This window comes from Stegastes partitus, unplaced genomic scaffold (genome assembly GCF_000690725.1).
Source record: "Stegastes partitus isolate 25-593 unplaced genomic scaffold, Stegastes_partitus-1.0.2 Scaffold1944, whole genome shotgun sequence".
Classification (NCBI taxonomy): Eukaryota; Metazoa; Chordata; class Actinopteri; family Pomacentridae; genus Stegastes; species Stegastes partitus.
Window position 1 is genome coordinate 85,368 of NW_007579675.1, and position 21,342 is coordinate 106,709.

The 21,342-nt window shown below is 41.1% G+C and overlaps 1 protein-coding gene and 1 long non-coding RNA gene across 3 annotated transcripts; one reads left to right on the forward strand and one right to left on the reverse strand.

Moving 5' to 3' along the window:
* Positions 1-490: 490 nt before the first annotated feature.
* ak2 (adenylate kinase 2) lies at positions 491-20,393 on the reverse strand. Of its 2 annotated transcripts, XM_008303142.1 has the most exons (7): positions 20,196-20,393; positions 17,221-17,346; positions 15,657-15,767; positions 13,962-14,056; positions 10,678-10,750; positions 7,045-7,264; positions 491-765 (listed from the first exon to the last, which is right to left on the reverse strand). In XM_008303142.1, the coding sequence occupies exons 1-7, from the start codon at positions 20,292-20,294 to the stop codon at positions 758-760; spliced, it is 732 nt and encodes a 243-aa protein (XP_008301364.1). In that variant the 5' UTR covers positions 20,295-20,393; the 3' UTR covers positions 491-757. The 2 variants fall into 2 exon arrangements, with proteins under 2 accessions (XP_008301364.1, XP_008301363.1); XM_008303141.1 differs by lacking the exon at positions 491-765 and having other exon boundaries at positions 7,019-7,264.
* LOC103373295 (uncharacterized) lies at positions 759-4,853 on the forward strand. The gene is made up of 2 exons (XR_521054.1): positions 759-1,465; positions 1,547-4,853. It is a non-coding gene; the product is annotated as an uncharacterized LOC103373295 (long non-coding RNA).
* Positions 20,394-21,342: the final 949 nt, after the last annotated feature.

Here is a 21,342-nt window from a genome sequence, read left to right on the forward strand (position 1 = left end):
ATTTTTGCTATAATGTAAGTAGAGGGGACTTGAAATCCTTACAAGTAAAAGTTAGTTTTAAATCAAGTCTTGAAGAAATTGTCCTAAATAATGTGGAATATTTCATGTTCATCTCATTTTTCAGGTGCAATATTTCATTATTATGCGCGACATTTATACCTCATTATATGTGCATTACTTTTTACTCTTCTGTTCTAGCTTACTTACTGTATTTTAGTAATATCTCTCATTGCTTTTCTACTTTTTAGGCACTGCATTTTTTTATGTTATGCCCCTTTTTTTTTTGAACAAATACAGTTTTATCTTAAACTGTTTAAACAACACACAATATGAAGTTGATGCAACATTATTCAGTCACGTTCGCAGTGTAAAACGTTTACCTAAATCAGAAAACCACATTGCTTTCTTGCAGTCTTTTATGCATTTTCAATTACAAACGTTGTAGATTTCACAGTTTAAGAGTCGGATGAAAAACAAAAAGCACAAAATGTGACGATAGTAGAAAAGCAAGCGGTTTATTAGAAGGGGAAACATGAGGACAAAAAGATGGCTTTGTTCGTTCCTGTAAAAAAAATCTACAGGACATAGAAATGTGCTGCAAAGTAAGAGCCCAACAGCACCGCAAAAAATAACCTTAACTCATGAAATGAATTCCCCCCCTTTAAACGTCTGAACCCTGCCCTCCGTTTGTTCGCCCACCCCAAGCTCTTTCCCAGCTCCAATCCTTCGCCTCGGTGGGAATGGAGCAGCTCAGGATTCAACCAGCTGCAAGACAAAGCGGGAGAAGGGAAAAGAGAAGTTTCAGGTGAATTACGGAAAAAATGCAACAAGCCATGACTAATATTAATACTTTCTTGGTCATTCAAATGCTGCAACTGTCAAATAAAATCCCCCCACTCTTGTTTATCTCACAGCCCAATTAGGTCTCCAGCATTCAGTTTAAAGTGCACAGTCGAAAGTTCATCCGAGGCGAACAAAACAAACAATCAGGTTCAACTCTACATGTGTTCATTCACAGCTTTCAAAAAGTGACAAATGCAAAGTTACGGAGGCACAGTGAAGAGTATGAAGGCAAATTCAGCATGAAATTGTCTCATCGCGTTGAATAAGAGACTGAAATCTGCCTCCTGGGACTTCCGAACATCTGCTATTGTTTTTCATCATAACAGCCCCGAGAGAATAAAAGCACATCAGTATTCAAGGGAAAGGAGAGGCAGCGCCGTCGACATGCAAGATGTTTCCACTGAACACAAACGCCAGGTGAATACAGAGCAGGAGGAAGCTAATAGGTCAAGGAGGAGCAGACGAGTCGAGGGCGAATCCCCACAAGCTCGATTTCGAAGGAAATTCTGGAGGCTGCGCTGATTATAGAAGGATAAAAGACAGTAAAATATCAATCAGCAATCTGTGTTCGGAGCTAAACACAGCAGGAACTTTAACTGAAAGCAGTGGCGACAAAAAGAAGGTAATAAATGGCTCTGTTTGGATGCATCTATTCAGAGTGCAGGCAGCTCTTTGTTTCCTAGATCGTTTTTTGCCTTTTCAGATCACACCCTCGATAGCGTGCTGTGATGTGAAAACCCCGCCACGAAACTAAAACGGGTAAAGAAAAAATAAGACACCTTTGGGAGCCTGCAGGAACAAAAGCCTGAACTGAAAACATTTCCTACAAGTATTTTCTCTGAAGGTTTGAGTGACCGACATCCTTCAACTCGCCTCTTTGATCCATTTTACTTCACACAGGCTGAGACGTCAGCGCTGACGCTGAGAGACCCCGAAGATCGACGCAAAAACACAAACTTCAACAAAACACAACTAAAAGCTAAAAACATTCAAGAACAAACTGTTTTCCGCCTGGATTCTGAGCTTCATTTAGCACAGTGACCTAAAAGTAGAAATCCCACCTTTTGTTGCAGGTTACATTCATTTCTCTCTGGCTTGTTTGTACATACAACATCATTACTTCATTGTTTTAACCTATTTATGTGAAATGTTGTCATACTTAGACCATAAATTCTAGCGTTATGAACAAAAGCGTGTTTTGTGAAGTCACTGTGACCTTCCACCACCAAATTCTGATCAACTCATTGTTGAGTTCAAGTGAACGTTTGTGCAACTTTTTAGGAAATTCACAGAAAATGTTCAAAAGAAACCACATTTACAGAACATTATGGGCAGACAACGCCCACCTCAGCAGATTTAAATAAGTTCCTCAATCAGTAATCAGCAGGAAACACATAAAATCTGGTCGGAGGTCATTAAACGCCACCAAAGTCTTTGTCATGGTGTCCATTGCTAGCTAAATCCTCACAATGTGTTCTCCTGTTTGTTAACATGGAACCTGTAGTCTGAGTGACGCCTCCTCTCGTCGCTACAGTAATAAACAGTAAGAGGCTCCACCTGGTGGAACAACCGGGTACTACAGCTGATCGACAACATTTTCTGACAAGCACCTTGAGAAAACAGGTTTTCTCCATCCTTTGGAGCCTGTGGAGCCACAGTACACCCTAACCTCTAGGTCTGGACCCCAATATCTGAATATTCAGCGGTGATATCCGGATAGCAATTTTGATATTCGAGTATTCGCCCGCTACCGCCGTTGGAAACAGAAGTGCGACCGGTATCCTAAACTGGCATTAGGAGCCAAGTACTGCCTGTGCGTCCCGTTGTCAAGCATCTATATACACTGGATTGATTTTAATAACTTTAATGGACATGAAGAGGATGTTATCTAGAAAAATGGTACCAAATTGGGACTTTGTATTCACAGATACTAAGTATGAAATGACTGGGATCGGATTCAGGGAAAAGAAAAAAAACAAAATAAAACTAAACAAACAAAAGAAATCTCAATAAAGACATCCCTACATTTTGTCAAACTACAGAAAGGAAGGGAAAGCCACAAAAATCTGGACTGAGAATACAAACAAGTCTACAAACGCAGCAAGCAGCCGGATGTCATCCATCACCTACAGTTATCTACACAATCCATGCCTGTTTGTGCACATTTCACTATGAACTGGTGGGAATGTCAGATATGCAGACTTTAAAAAAAAAAATTGCATAATAGCATCAAAAAGTCTCCATCATTGCCCTCACAAACTGCTGTCGACAGTTTGGATGCAAAAAAAAAAAAGTGCTTGCAGGTTGCCAGGTGTTTCGTATTTTAACTAAAACAGAACTTCATAATCATATTACAATTTACATATTACTTTTTCATTTTTTTTCTTTTTTAAAATAGTCAGATTCAAATAACCACAGTGACAACTTGTGTATGCTCCATAAAGTCTGCATTAACTGACCTATTTCATCACTTAAGGGCCGCAGAAACAAGGTGAATCGGTTGAGACAACACGGACATACAGTGTCATCCTTTAAGTTCATATGGTGAACGTATTTGCAGACGGTTGCTCATGTACAGAACCACCAGTTATTCTTCATTATGATGCTACCTGGGGAATGCAGCACTAATAGTCTCCCTTCCAGCTCTGTTTTGGGTCTCCTCCTACATTTCAAAGACATATCAGGCTCTTTAGCTGCCAAACGCTCCACTGCTAGTTGCGCACTTTGTCTATTCTTAGCAGATAAGCGTGTTTCAGGTTTTTAGAGCTTTTGCACTGAAAAATCACAATATGGACCCTTTTAGACATTGAATAGGAAACATGGCTGCCTCATCACTCTGTTAAAGTGGAATAAATAAATAAATAAATCACAGCATTTACCACTTCATAGACTGCCTTGCTGCCGACAATATGCACCAACGCCAAACGCCTGTACGTCATAATCTTGTTTTGGTCTGTACATTCATGACACTATGCAGTTTTCGCCTCTTCTGTGTTGGAAAGTGATATTTAAATGTTAATAGCTCCGATCGAGTAAGGCTGCTGGCACGATGTTTACAGCAAAAGCTCATTTAGACACATTCAGATGTCATCGGTTTAGCAGATAGAAGGTCTGAAAGGGGCTTGAGAGAGTGAATAACAGTTAACTTTTAGGCTGGACAACTAAAGAATAAGCTGAAACTCACTAAAAAGCTCTGAAAAGCTGTCGCAGATCATCCAGAGTTTCGCATTAATGTAGCTTAATTACCACAAATTACTCCGTACACACAGCCTTCACATTAACACTCACATTACTATGATAAAAACATCAATAACAATTAGTCATTAGCTGCTCCTTTTCCATTACTTGTGAAGTTTCTTCTCAGCCAAATTCAGCAACCGAAAACACCTTCACACTATGGCCGACATCTGACCTGTTAGCGCCTCGTTACGCATCAATTAACACAAACAACAACAATTAGAGAGACTTGTCTCGTCAGTACACCACTGTGTGCAAATATGCGGTGTGACTGGCACATCCGCGCTCCCTCCTGCAGATTCAGACACGTAAACTCATTTGGCAAATCGAATTCCTCAGAAACCGTTTGGTCTAATAAAATTCCACATCGACAAGAAATCACACGCAGCTGCAGCAGTAAAATAACAACATGCTGTAACCTAAACCTCCGGCGGGGGTTGAGCAGACGTCACAGCTCGACGGTAAGGTTTCTGCCACTTCGGCGAAACACAGTGAAGCGCACGTTGATTTAACAGGTAATCATATCAATCGAATACTGGCCTAGCTTTCAACCTGTGCAGGGTTTCAAATGTCCAAGGTGTCACTTGAGTTCAGGAGCAGATTATTAAACTAGATTTAAGCAACAGCACCACTGAAAACATGCTGCTGTGGTGGGAAACAGATTTCCTTATGAGCAACACAAAGTGCTGTCTGTTCTAAGCAGTAGCCACGTTTCCAGATAAACTGTTAAGCAAATTTCAAGAGAGCCGTTTAAAATGTCACAGGGAAAAAAACAAAACAAAATAGGCTCATTTCCATTAACTCGGTTACGCAAAGTAATCGGACAGTAAAAGAAGCTGGAAACAAAACCAGATGTTTGCCAACTGCTAAAATGCAAGAGGAAGAAGAATTTCAGGCGGTATCGGACAAGTTTCATGCTGCCTGGATGCAAAAACAACGAAAGAAGTGGAAAAAGCTGATCCACCATTTGAGGTAAACGTTTGCTAAGTCAGATCACCAATGAAGCGCATAAACTCTCTTAAGAAAAAGTGTTATGTAAATACGACTACCGTTGGTCACTCTAAGACGCCATTGAGGACACAGTGAGTTATACTGTGTGCTGTAACTTTCTTTTGATGCCTTCAAACAGACATCATTAAAAGTCTGCTGAATGAGCAACTCACAACTTTTCATGGAACATAAAAAACATTCTCAGGTAACTGTTGTGCTATCAGGAGGTTGTTTTTTTTCCCCCACTGGTTTCCAGAGGGCATCGGGGACACTTAACTTCTTGGAAAGTCACGCTAAATATAAAATAAAAACACACGTATGATGTCTCTGTACTCAAGCCTGACTGAGTTATGACTCAGAAGAAACACACATGTTGATGCTAATGGCAGCCGCTGAGGGTTTTTAAAGTGGCTGAATTGCCTCCTCGAGCCGTGCGTCACAGGAGGCGATGTACGGCAAAATAACAGCAACTAACCTCCTGTTTTTAGAACGCTGGAGAACGCATGAACCTCTCACAACGTGTTATATATACATCACATGTCCTCCATGCCCCACTGGTGAGGCTCGCTCCGGTTTGAAGGCTTCGATTAAAATGGTCACGTAATCCACAAATGTCAAGAATTAAACTGTACATTCAGGATTTCGCCTTCATCAGTCCAGTCATTTTGTCTGTAACTATTCAGCATTGTGTTCTTTTTCCATCAGAATGACCTCTTCAGCTTCTTATGGAAAAACTCGGCCCTTTGGTTCTCTTTCAGGAGAGTATCAAAGGCCACCGAAAACGATCAGCAGGTTTGAGGTTTAGGGAAGTAGGAGGAGGGTCAAGCACAAGGTACGACCAAAAAGTTTAGAGACTGTCGCATTCACACAACATGTGCCAGGAGTGTCTGTTTACGCCACCAACATTATGGTGGTACGCACATTTTTGTGACCACTTATAGGTGCACATTTGTGATTTCTCCAAAGAACATCACATTGTGTGTCAGCCAGCAGCAGAACGATCCTACATTGAAATAGAGGATCATCGCTGGTGACTGGAGGTGGGTCTGCAGCTACCATCAAGAGAAGACCAGGAAAGGGTCAGGAGCACCAAAGTTGTTTTCTTGTACATTCATGTGCTCATACACCAGAAATTTGTCCCCCACGGTAGAACTTTCAAGGGTTTAACTGTAACTGTACTGTCAACGTGTCAGGGAGGTGATTATGTCTCGTTGTCCTCCATCAGCTTTACTCGCTAGATTTGGCTCTTTCTCATGTCTTCCTCTTCTCCAAAAGGAAATTCATGTTAAAGGTTCACCAATTTTGACACAATTTAGGAGATTCAGTGCTCATGGTGCCTGACATGTTTACATACCAGGACATCCGGGAGGTGTTGCAGGAGCAGAGTACAGCTGCACAGTCAGACTACTTCAACAGGGATGGAGGTTTTTGACTTTTATGGGTACAGTCTCTGAACTTTTTGATTGCACCTTTTAAAGTTGGATAGAAAAACAGGAATATGAAAAAACTGACAAAGAATATCAGGGAAAAGTCATCGATTAAACAAGAGCAAACCTGTCAAGCAACGGCAAACAATATGCAACAAATATTTTCAAACACCTTCTGGTGACGAGCAAGTACAAAAACGTGCACGGCACTCTGCTCTGCTAAATGTCAAAACCTTGAATCTCACTTGTCTACAGTGAAAGGCAGCAGAAGCAGAAGCAGCATGTCGTTAATGAATCAGTTCTTCTCTTTCACGGCTGATTTGGGGATGAAGAGAAACAAAATTTTGAATCCTTACTGTTGCTACAACAGTGACCTGATGGCACACAGAGTCTCATCTCCCACGTTATCACTTCACCAAGTTACATGTTGTTGCCACTCTGACACTCGATCAACTCTTGTATAATCTCCACCACTGAGGGGGGAAAAAAAAGAGAGCCACTCGAAGGGAAAGGAAGAAAAACTAAATGAAGAACACTTCGTCTTTACAGGCGGTGGCACGAGCGGGGATTTCCGTGGCGGCGGTGAAGGCAGCTACGATGGAGGCGAAGACGACGTTGGGGCTCTGGGCGGCGTCGATGGCTGTGTGGAGGCCTCTGGCGCTGTAGTACTTCACCAGAGGGGAGGTCTGCCGGTGGTAGGCGTCCAGACGGGAGCGCAGCGTCGTCTCGTTGTCGTCACTGCGACGGATCAGCGGCTCACCTGTCACCTGGGAGCAGACAAAAGAGGAGAAGAAACACCAGGAGGTTCACAAAGAGGAGAACTCATTCAACTCATAACTAAAGTTAGGTCAGCAGGCTTTAGTTTCTGTTGCAATGATCTCATCTCTGCTTTTCTTCTCTCACAAGTCACTTGTTGCGGTTCTGAAAGCCATCTGTTCTATTATTTTTCCAAAAAAAGAGCTTTAAAGAATTTCATTTCTAGGCCAGACGATTGTGTGTCACTGCGAGTGGAGCTTAGAAAGTTCCACATTCATACAAAGTAGGGATGTCCCGATCAAGGCTTTTATGTCCTCGTCCAATCACAGTCATTTAGCATTCAGACTTTTTGGCACATTTCCTGGCTCTGATGGAGACTTTTTGATGCTATTGTGTATATTATTTGTGAGTCTGCATATCTGCAGGCTTTCCTGAGTGACATGGCCACAGTTTATGGTGAAACTGGTGAAGTCAAATAGTGTCTATACAAAGGTTTCCAACCCCTCCTTGGAAGTTTTCCTTTTATTTTGCAGTAAAACATGCGTTAATATGCACCTGAAAATAACCAAACACTCATCTGGATGGAGACTGTTGTTGTTTTAAAATGAAAACGTATTCCTGTGGACGTAACCTGAAAGAGTTTCTGCAACTTTGAAACATGACTGAACATGTTACGTTGACATTATTTAGGTTTGAACTAATGAGTTTTTAAAAACTTGTGTAACTACTTAAAGATGAAAGCAGATGTGATTTCCCTCCTGTCAACACCCAATTATATTTCCATCCACTGGGTAGCTGAACTTTACTTCCAAACAGATTAACATCCAACACCAGAAGGTACTTTTTCTTTGTTAGTCATCAACATGTCTGCGCTCAAATCCTCTGAAATCACTTTGTGTTGTTTGTTTTACCTTGTATGCACCATCGACCCTAACGCTAGTTTTACACCGAACCCATTTCACTTCTTGGAAACTACAAATTTCACGTCTGAGCACAAACACATGTCGTCTCTTATTATCTCCACAATAACTTCACCTCAGGGATGCTTGCATGCGTCAGTTGGCGTTCACACATCGTTGGCTACTTGTGATTGATTTGATTGAGTCATTTGTCTCTACTTGTCCCAGCGACTAATAACAAAAGGTGTATTTGCGGTAACTGCAAAGTGCTGATTAAACTACCAAAAAAGCAAATCTGCCATTGGCTGAACTAAAGTCAACCAGAAACATTACAAATTCAGCAGGGGGATGACAAACTGAGGCTTTTGCTCTTCTGTTTTATGCACATTAGCAGAAGCAATCTTTAAAATGCAGCAGCTTCTGTCATCACCCTGTAAACTAGCAATCCTCCACTGAAGATTCTTGGATGGAAAAAAATACACCCGAAGTATTGTAAACATCTACCTAATATTGACTTGTAGCGGCACAAACCACATCTCAGCCATGTCAGATTATAAAGTCATTCTGCAGCCATTAATCTGACCCCTAAAATCTCATCTCTGTGTAATGCAGGTACACATTTAGAGTTCATTTGCAAAAACAGATAATTCCATTTTCACAAACCTTCAGAAAATCCACTTTTTCGTCTACCTGAGACAATATCAATCAAACTTAAGTTATCTCTGTTTTTGTCATTTCTACTGAGTCAAATCCACTCAGCTTCAGTTTGATTAATTATATGTTATCTCAAGCGAACAACAAAAAGACAAGTTTTCTGAAAATCTACAAAAATGGAGTGATCTGTTTTTGCGCATGAACTCTTCACATTTAGAGTTTTTCATAAAAAAAACAAACAAATCTCTTCCTGCCTTAAAATGGCTGAGATAGAACTCTAGACCAGCGGTCCCCAACCACCGGGCCGCGGACCGGTACCGGGCCGTGGGTCATTTGGTACCGGGCCGCACAGATAGACTAAAAACGTTTTATTGGTTTATTTTTATTTCCAGCGAAGTCTGCAGGGTGTTTTATTTTGAAAAATGACTAGCTCATCTTCCCGTCACTTCCGTTTGTGCTCGTTTCCTGCACTTGACTGTCAGTTTTTATTCCCGGCTGCTAAACGAAGCCGTCAGTCAAAAACAAACATCTCAGGAGAGCTGCTTTGGAAAGTGGGAGAGACTTAATACTGAGACAGGAGAAAAAGTAAACATACTAAGCAATAAAAATTAATTTTATTCATTTATGAAACTTTTCAATAGAAAAAAAACCAATTATTATTTGTTATGTGCGTATTGACCGGTCCATAGAAAAATTTCTTGCTTAAAACCGGTCCGTGGTGCAAAAAAGGTTGAAGACCGCTGCTCTAGACCATTGTTTCCTCTGGAATGTGCACTGGTTGCAGCTCGAGCACACCAGCTCACCTACAGCTTCGCTCAAACACAGTAAAACCACACTACACAATGGCGAGTTGTAATTTTGGGGTAATTCAGCCACACGTGTTTAAACCAATTTTGAAGAATGTGCAAGCTGAGAGGATCTTTTCTTTAGGGTTGTTGTGTGTAAAATCCTGGAACTCTGTTTTCGCTTCACTGCAGCTTCAACGTGGGAACACTCAGCCTGGGCGACTAAACAACAGCAATAAACTCTTATTTAATAGCAACAAGAAAATTGTCTGATAGATTGTTGACGCTTGGTTGTGTGAACAAGCCTAACCATGCTTCCTTCCTGGCTCATAAACAGCCAATAATATCTTAATAATTGAGCTTCTAGGAACAGATGTGGCAGCTTCGCCTTCTATGCATCGCCAAGTTTAACTTTATTTAATGCATATCAAGGTAAGATCATTGCTTTATCCTTTCTTTATTTCTATTTATGTGTAGCTTTTTTCCACCTGATCTGTATTAAAAATATAAATAATTATCCATATTTCTTAAGATCCAAACTATTATGATGCTAAACTTTTCAGGTATGTTGCCTTGTCACAGCTTAGCATTAACGTGGCTGCTTGTTTTCCTCATGATACCTCTTCTAGCACCAAAGATAAAAACAGGAATTAGACCAGAGAGAGTCTATAAAGAAACCACCGAAACCACGCTCATTGTTAAATCTACATGCTTAATACGGTTTCAGGACACAGGTCAGACATGTGAGTGTTAAAAGCAAAATATAAACATTACATATATACAACTTTCACAAAAAAGCGACCATTCAGGCGTGAAGCCAACAGGTTCAGATGCCTACAGATTAATGGAAAATAGAGGACGTCTGAGAGGGGCTTTACTTTGTGATGTATGTGGACGAAATAAGAGCAATCAGAGGTTTGTGACGTATTTAGCAAAGATTAAACGTCGCTTTACATCCAGCCCGCATCACAGCACTCAGTCTAAAGCCGACTGTTGGTCACAAATTTCCAGGCCGGCAGTGATTTTAGGTAGGTGGCAGTTTAGCCCGGAGTGGTTTGTAAGTGGGCTGACGGTGGAGCTACTTACGTCATCCTTCATGGGCTCTTTGGGGGGGTTGAACTCCTCGTGGTAGGAGCGTCCACTCGGCTGATGGATTAGTCTGGGGAGAAGGAGGGAAGACGGTGAGAGCAACGAGAGGACGGGACAAGGACGGAAAAGAAATCAGAGTGAGAGCCGAGGAGGACGGATGAGGGTTTGACAGCCACAGTGACTCACTAACTACTTAACTGTCCTTTTCACAGCCCACATGATGCCCTTGTCCTACTTGGGTTTGAAAAGGCACAGCCGGCCTCCTCCTCCTCACAAAAGACCCCCGCAGACAGAAAGATGGCTCTCTGTAAACTAACTGCGTTTTCTATTCAGCGTTATTTTCTAACTGTGCCGTCCAGATAATGCAGAGCGCTTACACCGGAGAATGAAAGATTTCACAACAGGCATTTTTCTGAACAAGTGTTCGGAATGAAGGTCTCCGAAAAGACACAACTTGTGGGTCAGCGTCGAACTAGAGCACAGCATGTTGTGTTAAATGGTTGCTAATTTACTCTGCAGATCATTATTCGCTGCACTGCAGAGGAAGAAAGTCTGGAGGGATGGAAACGCACCAAGAAAGCAGAAGAATTAGAAGTTTCTTTTCAGTTCTCTGTGGCCTCAACACGAACAACTTACATAAACAAGTATAAGGTCAGACTGAAAGTGGCACAGAGTAATTTACTGGAGATGTTTCACAATGCAAGTGAAGGTTATAAAAACAGGATGACACAATGCAGCCGTCTCTGCTCCCACAAAGTCAGAGGTTACGACTGATCGACGACACATTTGTATGTCAGAGTTCATGGAGGCTTAAATGTTCAATGAAATTTCTTAAATACAGTCTACTGAAAAAAAGCTGTGGAGACAACTTTAGACATTGCTTTAACTTTTCTTACTTTCCTTTAACTTTACTTTTTTGCCATCTTTTTCAAAGCAAGTATCATTACATCACTAAGATTTAATGATACAATAAATACGAAGCATGTCACGAGAACAGATGCTTCACGAGTCTGTGCCAAAACTCTGAAAACGTGACAGTGCTCGTTTATCGACGCCGTCAGAGGTACAGAAGAAGAAACCAGACAAGACGCTGTTTTCCTCCTTGCAGGAACTTGCAACCCAAACATTTGTGCATGTTTTGACAGCAAGAACCACCTCGGTAGAACCTCTTTTAGTGTCGTTTTCAGGAGAGGGAAAAAAAAAAAAAGATGCAGGCAGGTACTTTGGACTGGTACTGAAAACCTGCTTTAAGGGTCTCGAATGGAACTGTTGGTTTTGTTGGGAAAAGGACCAAATCTGAGCTACAAAACCAGATGCTGAAAGAAAATCAGTCTATTCAATACGTCTCACTTAAAAACCAAAGATGAATCCTTTGCAGTCCTAAAAATATGTAAAAAAATATAAAATTCTCCGCTCCTCAGTGCAACCAGGAAGCCAGTTGTGGCTCAGCTGCAACCAACAGTCTAGTGACAGAAATTCAGGCACTTTTCGGCTGAACTGCAGGCTGTGTAGATACGACACGAGGATGGAAACTAATTTAAAATGCAAGTAGTAAAATATGAGTAGTATGTAGAGCAGGGGTGGGAAATTCTGGTCCTCGAGGGCCACAGTCCTGCTTGTTTCTCTTCCAACACACCTGATTCAAATGATCAGGATCGTTATCAGGCTTCTGCAGAGCTTGATGATGAGCTGATCATTTGAATCAGGTGTGTTGGGCAGAGGGAAACATCTAAAACATGCAGGTCTGTGGCCCTCGAGGACCAGGATTGCCCACCCCTGATGTAGAGAGACATTTTTTTCCAGCCCAGGAAACAACTTTGAGACCATGGAAAACTGTTATACATGTTGTTTGAACTTCTTCTTAAATAAATAATCTAAGAAATTCCACTTTTTTTCTGGTTTATGCCATTATAATTGTATCATGCTGCACAGGAGAAGAAGAAGAGTTCTCTCTCCTTCTATTCATGGTTGTTCTGTTTCCATCGAGGTGCAGGACTTTGAACTGCAGCAAACAATGAGCCAACAGTGAGGTAAAATGTGATAGGAGCAAAAAAAGAAACTGCTGCGGATTAATGACAGCAGCCACATGGACTACACAAGTGTGGTCGAACCTGATAACTCGTGTTATCTCAGCATGTTTTTTCTATCTCTCGGCAATCAAAGTGAGATCTTCTGCTGTCGTGTCGCTGCACGACCTTTGGACACGGTTGATCCAGTTTCCATTTAAAACCATTCAGTCTCGCCACAATGGGACATTGAGAAAGCTGAGGAAGTCCCCGTTTACTCAGAATAACAATCTGCCCTGAAGCAACTTTCACTTAGTTCTGACGCCATCTTTTTCCACAACCAGGGCTACTGACAGAGAGCAAAGTTCTGCTGGAAACTTGAAGAACAACCACGTTTCTAACAGCGGTTGAAGTTGGTTTAGTTGAACAAGTGTCTGATGAGTCTGGATGCTGCTTTAATGGACGGAAACACCTCAAAGAAGCCTCATGCCACGATTTTGAAATCTAAGCGATGACCCAGAAATAGAGCAGAATCTGAATCATCTCTTTTTCGCTTTACATGCCAGAACTTCTTGTGTCCTCCAACATTTCTGATCACTTTCATGTTTAGACAAAAATCTGAACGATTTCTGACGAGCGTTCAGAGTTTTTAAACCTACTGCACCTCTGTGTGACCGATATTTTCAGGCACATTTTGTTTTTAGAGCTTTTCGCTGACAACCGCTACCTGTAAAACAAAAACACTGATCTGAAAGTTGCTGCGTCGATTCAGCGGGTGAATTCTCTACCACATATATGTGACCAACTGTTACCGTGATGCTGCTTTCAGTTCCACGACTGAACTCGAGTGGCTTCTTCTGTGCACCTTCAGAGATTCATTTAGCAGGTTATTAACAGTCCAAGCCGACACCGAGCAGCTTGGACACTCAGCACATTTCGTCAGGGACGAACGCTGCGACTTCTTTGAGGATTCACTCTGCGACCTTCCCTCTGCAGGACGCTCAAAGCCCTTCAGGCCACCTCCTCCATTAATCGCATGCTTTCACGCTCCACTTCCCTCCAACATTATCTCACTGTGCCAGACTCTTCTGTCCACACGAATCAATCTACCTGCCCGAGTGGATTTACCACGGCGACAGAATGAGGAGCTCCTCTGTCAAAAGGGGGAAAGCACCGACCTGCCCGATCAAAAACCAACACGTTTACTGGCTGCCTGAATGGGAAACACAACGGTTCCCTCTGATTCTGAATATTTAACTCTCTCTCAGCTCCTACCTGCCACAGATCCTGCGAACCAGCAGAGAGTCGTCGACGCTGAACTCGATCACAGAGTCGAGCTGCTCGCGTCTCTTGTCCAACAAGTCGTCCAGCTGAGGAGACAAACGCAGAATAACTCAGACGTATGATGCAGCTTCTTTAGCAAAAAAGATTACTAGATGCTGGTCTATATTTTAATTTACCAAATTCAGGTATATTTGATTATATATTATCTCCTTGTTTTTTGATCTGCTGGCATTTGCTCTGCTAGAAACATCATCTGTTTTGAGATTAGGTCAGAAGAAAAAGATTCTGATCTGGATTTTTTCTTTTGGTTAAAAATATGGTTATTGTGAATGAAAACAAAGCTAAGACATCCGTTGGTTTTGAAAGTCCTAAAACCCTCTAAAACCTGCAAAATAAGTTCATTTTGAAAGGGACAACCTGTTTATCATACTTTAGAGCTACGGCATTTTATTCACAATACTGAAATACCTAAAACCTGATCCAATTTTTTTATATATTTTCAAAAGATGACAGTAGTTTTACTGACATGAATGTCAAGAAGAAAAGAATTATGAGAGAAAATATGTAGGATGATACTGAACAAAAAATCTATTAAGCCTTCAGCTTGAGGCAAAGAAAAACATCTGTTTTTAGATTTAAAAAGACAAAAGTACACAGTGATACGGTTTCACTGTCAATTTAACGTCGAGTCTGAAAACCAAAATTTGGAGAAACACAATTAGTCACATAATTTAAGACACTGAGAAGAGAAGATAAAATGCTCGTGAACACCAAAACCCATCGTCACGTTTGAATGGTGTGTTTTCTGTTTTGCTTTTGCTTTTAAATCACCAAAATGACACCACTGATCTGAGTAAGACGCTCTGAAAATAAGGAAAGTCATCGGATTTTCAACTTTCCAACAATCCTTGAACTAATCACGTTTAACTTTTGGCTTCAGCAGGAGAATTACTCAAATCTAAATTTAAAACAGCGATATTTCATCATTCTACACGTCTCATTCGAAAATCTACCAAAAAAATAAACAGCTTTCACCAGAATATGTAAAGAAAACTAACTAATAATTCTGAGCTCAGCTGCGACTAACAGTCACGTGACAGAAATTCAAGGTGTTTTGACTGAATGTCGGAAAATGTGGAAACAAGTTCATTATTAAAGTAAGTTGTAAAATGTCTCTGCTACGTATGAAATGTTGGAAAGTTTGATTCCAGTTTTTTCAAAAAAATTCAATTTGTTTTTAATGTTTTTATGATTTATGGCATTTTTACTTTGTCATACTGCACTAGTGACATTTCTATGTTCTCTCTTCCCCTAGCCACGGTTATGCTGTTTCTATAGAGAGGTGGGACTTTATATTGATGTGAAAAATTAGTCCACAGTGGGTAAAAATGTCCCAGGATCTGCTTGGGGTTCTGTCATTTAAGTATGGAGCGACAGTGAGTACGTAGCTTAGCATAAAAGCTGGAGACAGAAGGACACAGCTAGCTCGACTCGATCCAAAGCTCAAAAACACATCCGCCAACACGTCTACAGCTCATTAATTATTATCATATCTTGTTTGTTTAATGTGTGCATAAGCCAGACTGTAGAAACAACAAGAAAAGTAAAGCTAAACTCTACTTTGCGGCACGAATTCCCTTCAGGGTGGTTTCATCAAAAAGCGACACCAATAAATTAGATCCTCACCATCTCTGCTTGTTTCACTGTTCGGGGGAATCCGTCCAACAGGAATCCGTTCTTGCAGGGCGGCGTGTCGAGGTTCTTCTCTATGAGCTCCACGACCATCTCATCACTGACCTGCAACAGAAAAACAAAACAGATCTCATCCATGCATTCACGCTGCAACAAAACCTGAACCACAGAACACAGATGTCCGTTTCTTCCACACACAGTAAATTTCCTCTGTGACAATAAATGGAGTCATTAATGTGCGAGGACAGCAAATAGACACGGACACACATGAATATGAGCAAACAGCGAGAGTCAAACACAGATGGTGGAAAATCACAGACACAAAAAGCTCGGAGGAAATCACGCTGAGGACGCGATCACATGCGGAGACGCTGAAGAGCGCCGAGACAGACGGTTATGCAACAGCTGCACGAGGACACGCATGGAAAAACTGCACAGAAACGCAGGACAAAACACACAGCGACGGATAAGAAGTGTTGTAAAAGGTGCAGAAAACAGCATGTTATTGTTTTTGGCTGCAGACGAGACGACTTCATTTAGGGACAAATGTTAAGCTGGAATAAAACGCCACAGATTCATTACTTAGCTCAGACTAAGTTTAGTTTTTGGTGATTATTGTTTTTCATAGATGACTCTGCGGCGCTAAATCTTTTCAATATTTACTGTTTATAACATTGAGACTCAAGTTATCCTGATGCAGAGCTTTTGTTCCGATTCTTGTCCACATACGGCCGAGCTCTTGGATTCACCTTTTAATACCCAAATCGGAGCCACTCACTGGGCTTCTCTGAGAAGTTAATCAAGCATTACATCCAACCACTAAAACTACATTTTTCTGTTCAGGAATGCAAGTAAATAACTATAATTTCACATTTTAATCAAGAAATAATAATGTGCTTTGCTATTTTTTCTTTTTTTTGTGAAACAGTAAATTTGAAAAGTCATGAATAACAATAATCATAATAATTATATTTTGGCATTAAAAATATTGAAACCACATTCACACCGAGCCACAAAAGACCTTAACGAACCCCATTGTGACAGGGGGAGTACGAATGACTCACATAACGAGGGGGAGGAGCAACAAAACCCCAACTGAAACTGAAACTCAGTGTTAACGGCTCCTTTAGGATGTAAGTATCTGGAACTCTCAACTAGTCAGTCAGAACTGATGAAGCCTCTTGGATGAGAGGTGGAATGTCTTCAAGGAACTCAAGCAAGTCCAGTTGCTACGATTAAGCTACGAGAATAACCGTGACCTGGACGACTGAGAATCTTCACAGACATTAAAAATATAATTTCGGTTAACGAGCTTCTACATACTGGTGTATTAACCATTACAGAAACATAAGAAATTATTTTGGTAATTGACAATGCTGTTAATTTAGGGCAGATGTGGCATAAACCTGACACTGGGTGGCGATCTGATAAATCTGTTAGCACTGTAAATGTCATCTGAAGACAAATACAACATAAGAGATGGAGCACGAAGAGCTGCAAAGTCAACAGAGAGAAAAATACACTCATGGATCAGGAGAAATGAAGGAGGGAAAGTTACCAGTTTGCCAGAATCCATCGTCTGCTTCAGCCTCTTGCCGAGCTCGGAGCCTGAAGCCACCATGGCCCTCAGCATGTCTCCGGTGGCCAGGTGGCAAACGCAGTACTTCTCCGCTAGCCGAGGGGCCTGCAGGGTGAAGGAGAGAGCGTCACCTCAATAGTGTGTATTATTAAAGAGTTTGGGTTTAAACTTTGATGTGGTAAGTGTTTTGTCAAAAGACAAGTCGCTGAAATCGTTGGCGGCTTGAAGCATGAAGGCTGTTTGTGTGTTTTGGCTGAGAGACCAAAGGGTCTGCAGCAGCAGAGATTATTTATGTGGTTGCAGCTACGCACCAACCGAATTTCAAACTGGGGAGTTCACAGTTACACAAGCAAAGACACCCGTTAGCTTGTTCAGCTGTACAACTAGCTGAGAGTTCGGCTAAACATTAGGAGCAGAACTTCAAATGTTAATACAAATTATTTTTAAAAACTTAAACATTATAGCTTGGAAAATATTTGACAAGCAAAGTAACCAGAGCTGCTTTTAATTGGCATTTTTTATTATTGAGTAATATTAAAATATTAAAAGCCGTAAACTGTCTGGAGATTTCTGAAACACCAGAGAGCCGTGATATATTATAATACTTTGTTTATTCTGTCCAAACACACACAGAAGTTTCAGCTCACACAAACCAAAGAAAAGAAGAAAATCTTTACATTTAGCAAGCCAGAGTAAGAATTTCTTGCTTAAGTGTAAAAAAAATAAAAGTGATACTGAATTTCAAAACAGTCGAAAAAGATTTAATTGTTTCAGCTCTAAAAATTCAAACCGCTCCAAAGTTGGTAAAGTGAAAACGGAGCACCCAGACTGAATTACAACACGGTTAAAGACACCAGCGTCCGAAGACACGCGTGTATTGTTCAAACACGTGTCTGGGCTCTTTAACGTGCACGTGTGGTTTATTTAGGGGCGCTACACGTTGCGGACGCACCACAGCACACACTGACTGGAGGTCACTTTGACATTTTTTCAACACTTCAATGACATCTGAGGTTTGCTTCTCCTTCAGAGCTGCAACACAAATCATTCTGAATTATGTAACTGGATTCATAACTATGGACTCGCTGCCCTTTATGCCACTCTCTGTACTTCTGCACTTTTTTTTTGGTAGTTCATTATCCTGCATGGGTCAATATATTAGAGAAAGGATCTGACTTTCTTTAACAGCACATCTCCAGTTCATCAGGAGAGCAGCTTTTCGACCTGAAGCACCGGTTTGACCAGAGCTGGTTCTGGTTGATCCATCTGAACTCTCCTGTATTTATGCATTTATCCTTCTTTTCATTCTGTTGTCAGACTGCAGCCCACAGCTTTGTGCTCACTGCCGCAGCTTTTATTGTTCACGTGTTTTATGATGTGGCATCAGTGGTGAATGAAACAAGAGCTCATTAAGATAAACAGGTGCAGCTATTTTGTTTTTATCGTCCCATTTATTGATTATTTTTATTGTTTGCTTGATAAACTGTCAAAGTGTGAAAACGTCCACCACACGTTTAATCAGACCTTCCTCAACAAAAAGGTAATCAGTTTAGAATGATAGAAAATGAGACTGAAACAACTAGTTTCATTATCAGTGAATCTAGTAGCTGCTGTATTTTTTCATTTTCTTGTCAGAAAACCCAACAATTTGAATTTCACTCAATTTCCAAAAATATAAATGAAAGAATTCTTCACATTTGAGCAGGTACAATCATTAACTGGAGAAAGATGTGAATTATTATTGATAACGTCTAAAGTAACACAGTGCTACTGCAAAAAAAATAAAGAAATAAATACAACTACTGCAGAATCTTTCAGAAAACACAGTGTTCTGGTAACGACCCAAAATGGACTGGATATCTATTTTTAAAATGAAACAATCAAATATTTGTTCCATTTTTTATACACCTGCACTGACTAGTTGATGGGTTTTATTCTATCAATTAATTGGTTTAAATAACTTTTTAAGACAGAAATGTTCTCACTCCAGCTTTTGAAACTTGCTTATTTGCTCGTTTCTTTCAGGGCTGCAACTAACGACTATTTTAACTGTCAACTCATCGTTTTCTGGATCCATCGATTAGTTGTTTGATCTATGAAATGTGGGAATAGTCAAAGTGTCTTCTGTCAAAGAGGGAAAAAATTACATTTTAAGCTGGAATCAGACAAGTTAGATTTTATTTCTTTAAAAACAAATAAATTCCATCCAAATACTTGCACACATATGTAATAGTTGACGTCTAATCAAGAAATCAAGGCAGCTGATATTGTTTAAGTCAACTTGAGCAATGTGAGACACGCTTTTCATAATTTTCTGACATTTTAGAGACCAAATAACCAGTAAATTAATAGAGAGCGTAATCAACAGATTAACTGACAATGAAAATGATCATAAGTTGTAGCCTTTCTCTGTTTTATATCACAGTTTTAAAGCTTCTCAGTTTTGAAAACCTTCCAGAGGCCGATTACATCAACTTATCTTATAATAATTTACAGCCATTAATAATATAATGACCTCTACAAGGAGTCCTGCAGTCACCCTTTCAATCTGCAATGTCTGGCTGGAACAGTTAAAAATATACATTTTTTAAAAATCTAGTAAGCTTATTAAATTGGATTTAAGTAACAATTTATTCATGAAATTAAACTCCATATGTTGTGCACGTCCTTCTTAGCAATTCAGATATTATTGAGGTTTCAAGAGCAGCAAACTTCACAATTAAACTAATAAACACACAGAATAAAATGTCACCTTTGTTTAGTAAGTACAGCTGACTGTGGGTAAAGACAAAAAACACCGATATTATTTATTCAAATGTCAAATGGAGCCAGGTAAAGCCAGGCACAGCAGGCTAGCATTAGCATTAGCTCGGTCTAATACTCTGCTAATACCGGCCACGCTCCAAGCTAACGGCTAGCAGCTAACGCTAGCTCCGGCTGCTCGCCCGCCTCACCTGAGTCCCCTTCCCGGCTCCGGGAGGTCCGAGCAGGATGGCACGGATGCCGTCCTGCACGTCGGCTATCGCCTCCTTCAGTTGCGCGCTGGGAGCCATGTCAGGACCGGGAGGGCACCGGGGCAGAAACTTTACCAAAGTCTGTTGGTACGGTCCGGGTGACACTTCAGCCAAGTTGGCCAGAAAGGAAGCGGCACCGCCTCCTCTGTGCTACAGCGCCTAAAGCCCGCCCCTGACGGAAAATACGGTGTTTTATTGGCTGTCGACTGCTCGATCAGTAGTTCTGTGAGATGATTGGATGAAATTTCTGCACCGCCTTGTTGCGTAACTTCCGAATTCTTCGATTCATTCTTTGTGGACTCTGTGTTTGACATGTAATTAGGATCCGAGCACCCAAAAGGGTGCGAAGACCCTATTGGAACTGCTCGGATTTTTATTATCATTCATGACAATGAAACGCGTTTTTGAGGTACACAACATACTCACACACTCACCAAACTCGCCACACACATTAGACCTGGCGAAAAATTTTATAATTCAGGGGAAATACTCACCTCAACAGCAAAATGGCTCAATAGCGCCCCCTACAAAATTACGAAAAATGGGCCCCCGAACACACTTTCACGTAGAGCCACGAAATTCGGTACACACATGTAACAACTCAAGACGCACAAAAAAGCCTCAAAAACACATACCTGAAACGCAACAGGAAGTCGGCCATTTTGAAAAAAATGGAGGCTCGGCGATGAAAATCGGCCATTTATGGCCGATTTCAAAATCTATCTCCTCCTAGGGGGTAAGTCGTACACACCTGAAATTTGGCAGGCACAAACTACACGATGTGGTGATTAAAAGTTATCAAAACGCTCCGCAGATGAGGCCCGGTTTGGAAATGGCGGCCGGTCCAATTCTGATCAATGGCTATTTTGGCCACTTTTTTAGTGTTTTCCACATTCAACGGGATGCAGTCGGAAGGCCGTTTCATGTACACCTACAACACTCGGTGGGCGTGTGTAGCAGGTCGGGACGCACACCGACTGTCTCAGTCGCACTCCAGCGAGAAGCTGGTATTTCCAGCCCGGCCAACACGCACGCTGCTGCGGCTCGCCACTAAACAGTAAGTGGCTCGTAACTAGGCCCCACTTGC

What these genes read in the sequence shown, in the direction of transcription:
- ak2 (XM_008303141.1), bottom strand. Translation starts at nt 20,294, where the DNA reads ATGGCTCCCAGCGCGCAACTGAAGGAGGCGATAGCCGACGTGCAGGAC. An exon ending in CAGTGAAACAAGCAGAGATG is followed by an intron (nt 14,057 to 15,656) that starts GTGAGGATCTAA and finishes TTGTCTCCTCAG; the next exon opens with CTGGACGACTTGTTGGACAA. An exon ending in AAGAGCCCATGAAGGATGAC is followed by an intron (nt 7,265 to 10,677) that starts GTAAGTAGCTCC and finishes GTCTGCTCCCAG; the next exon opens with GTGACAGGTGAGCCGCTGAT.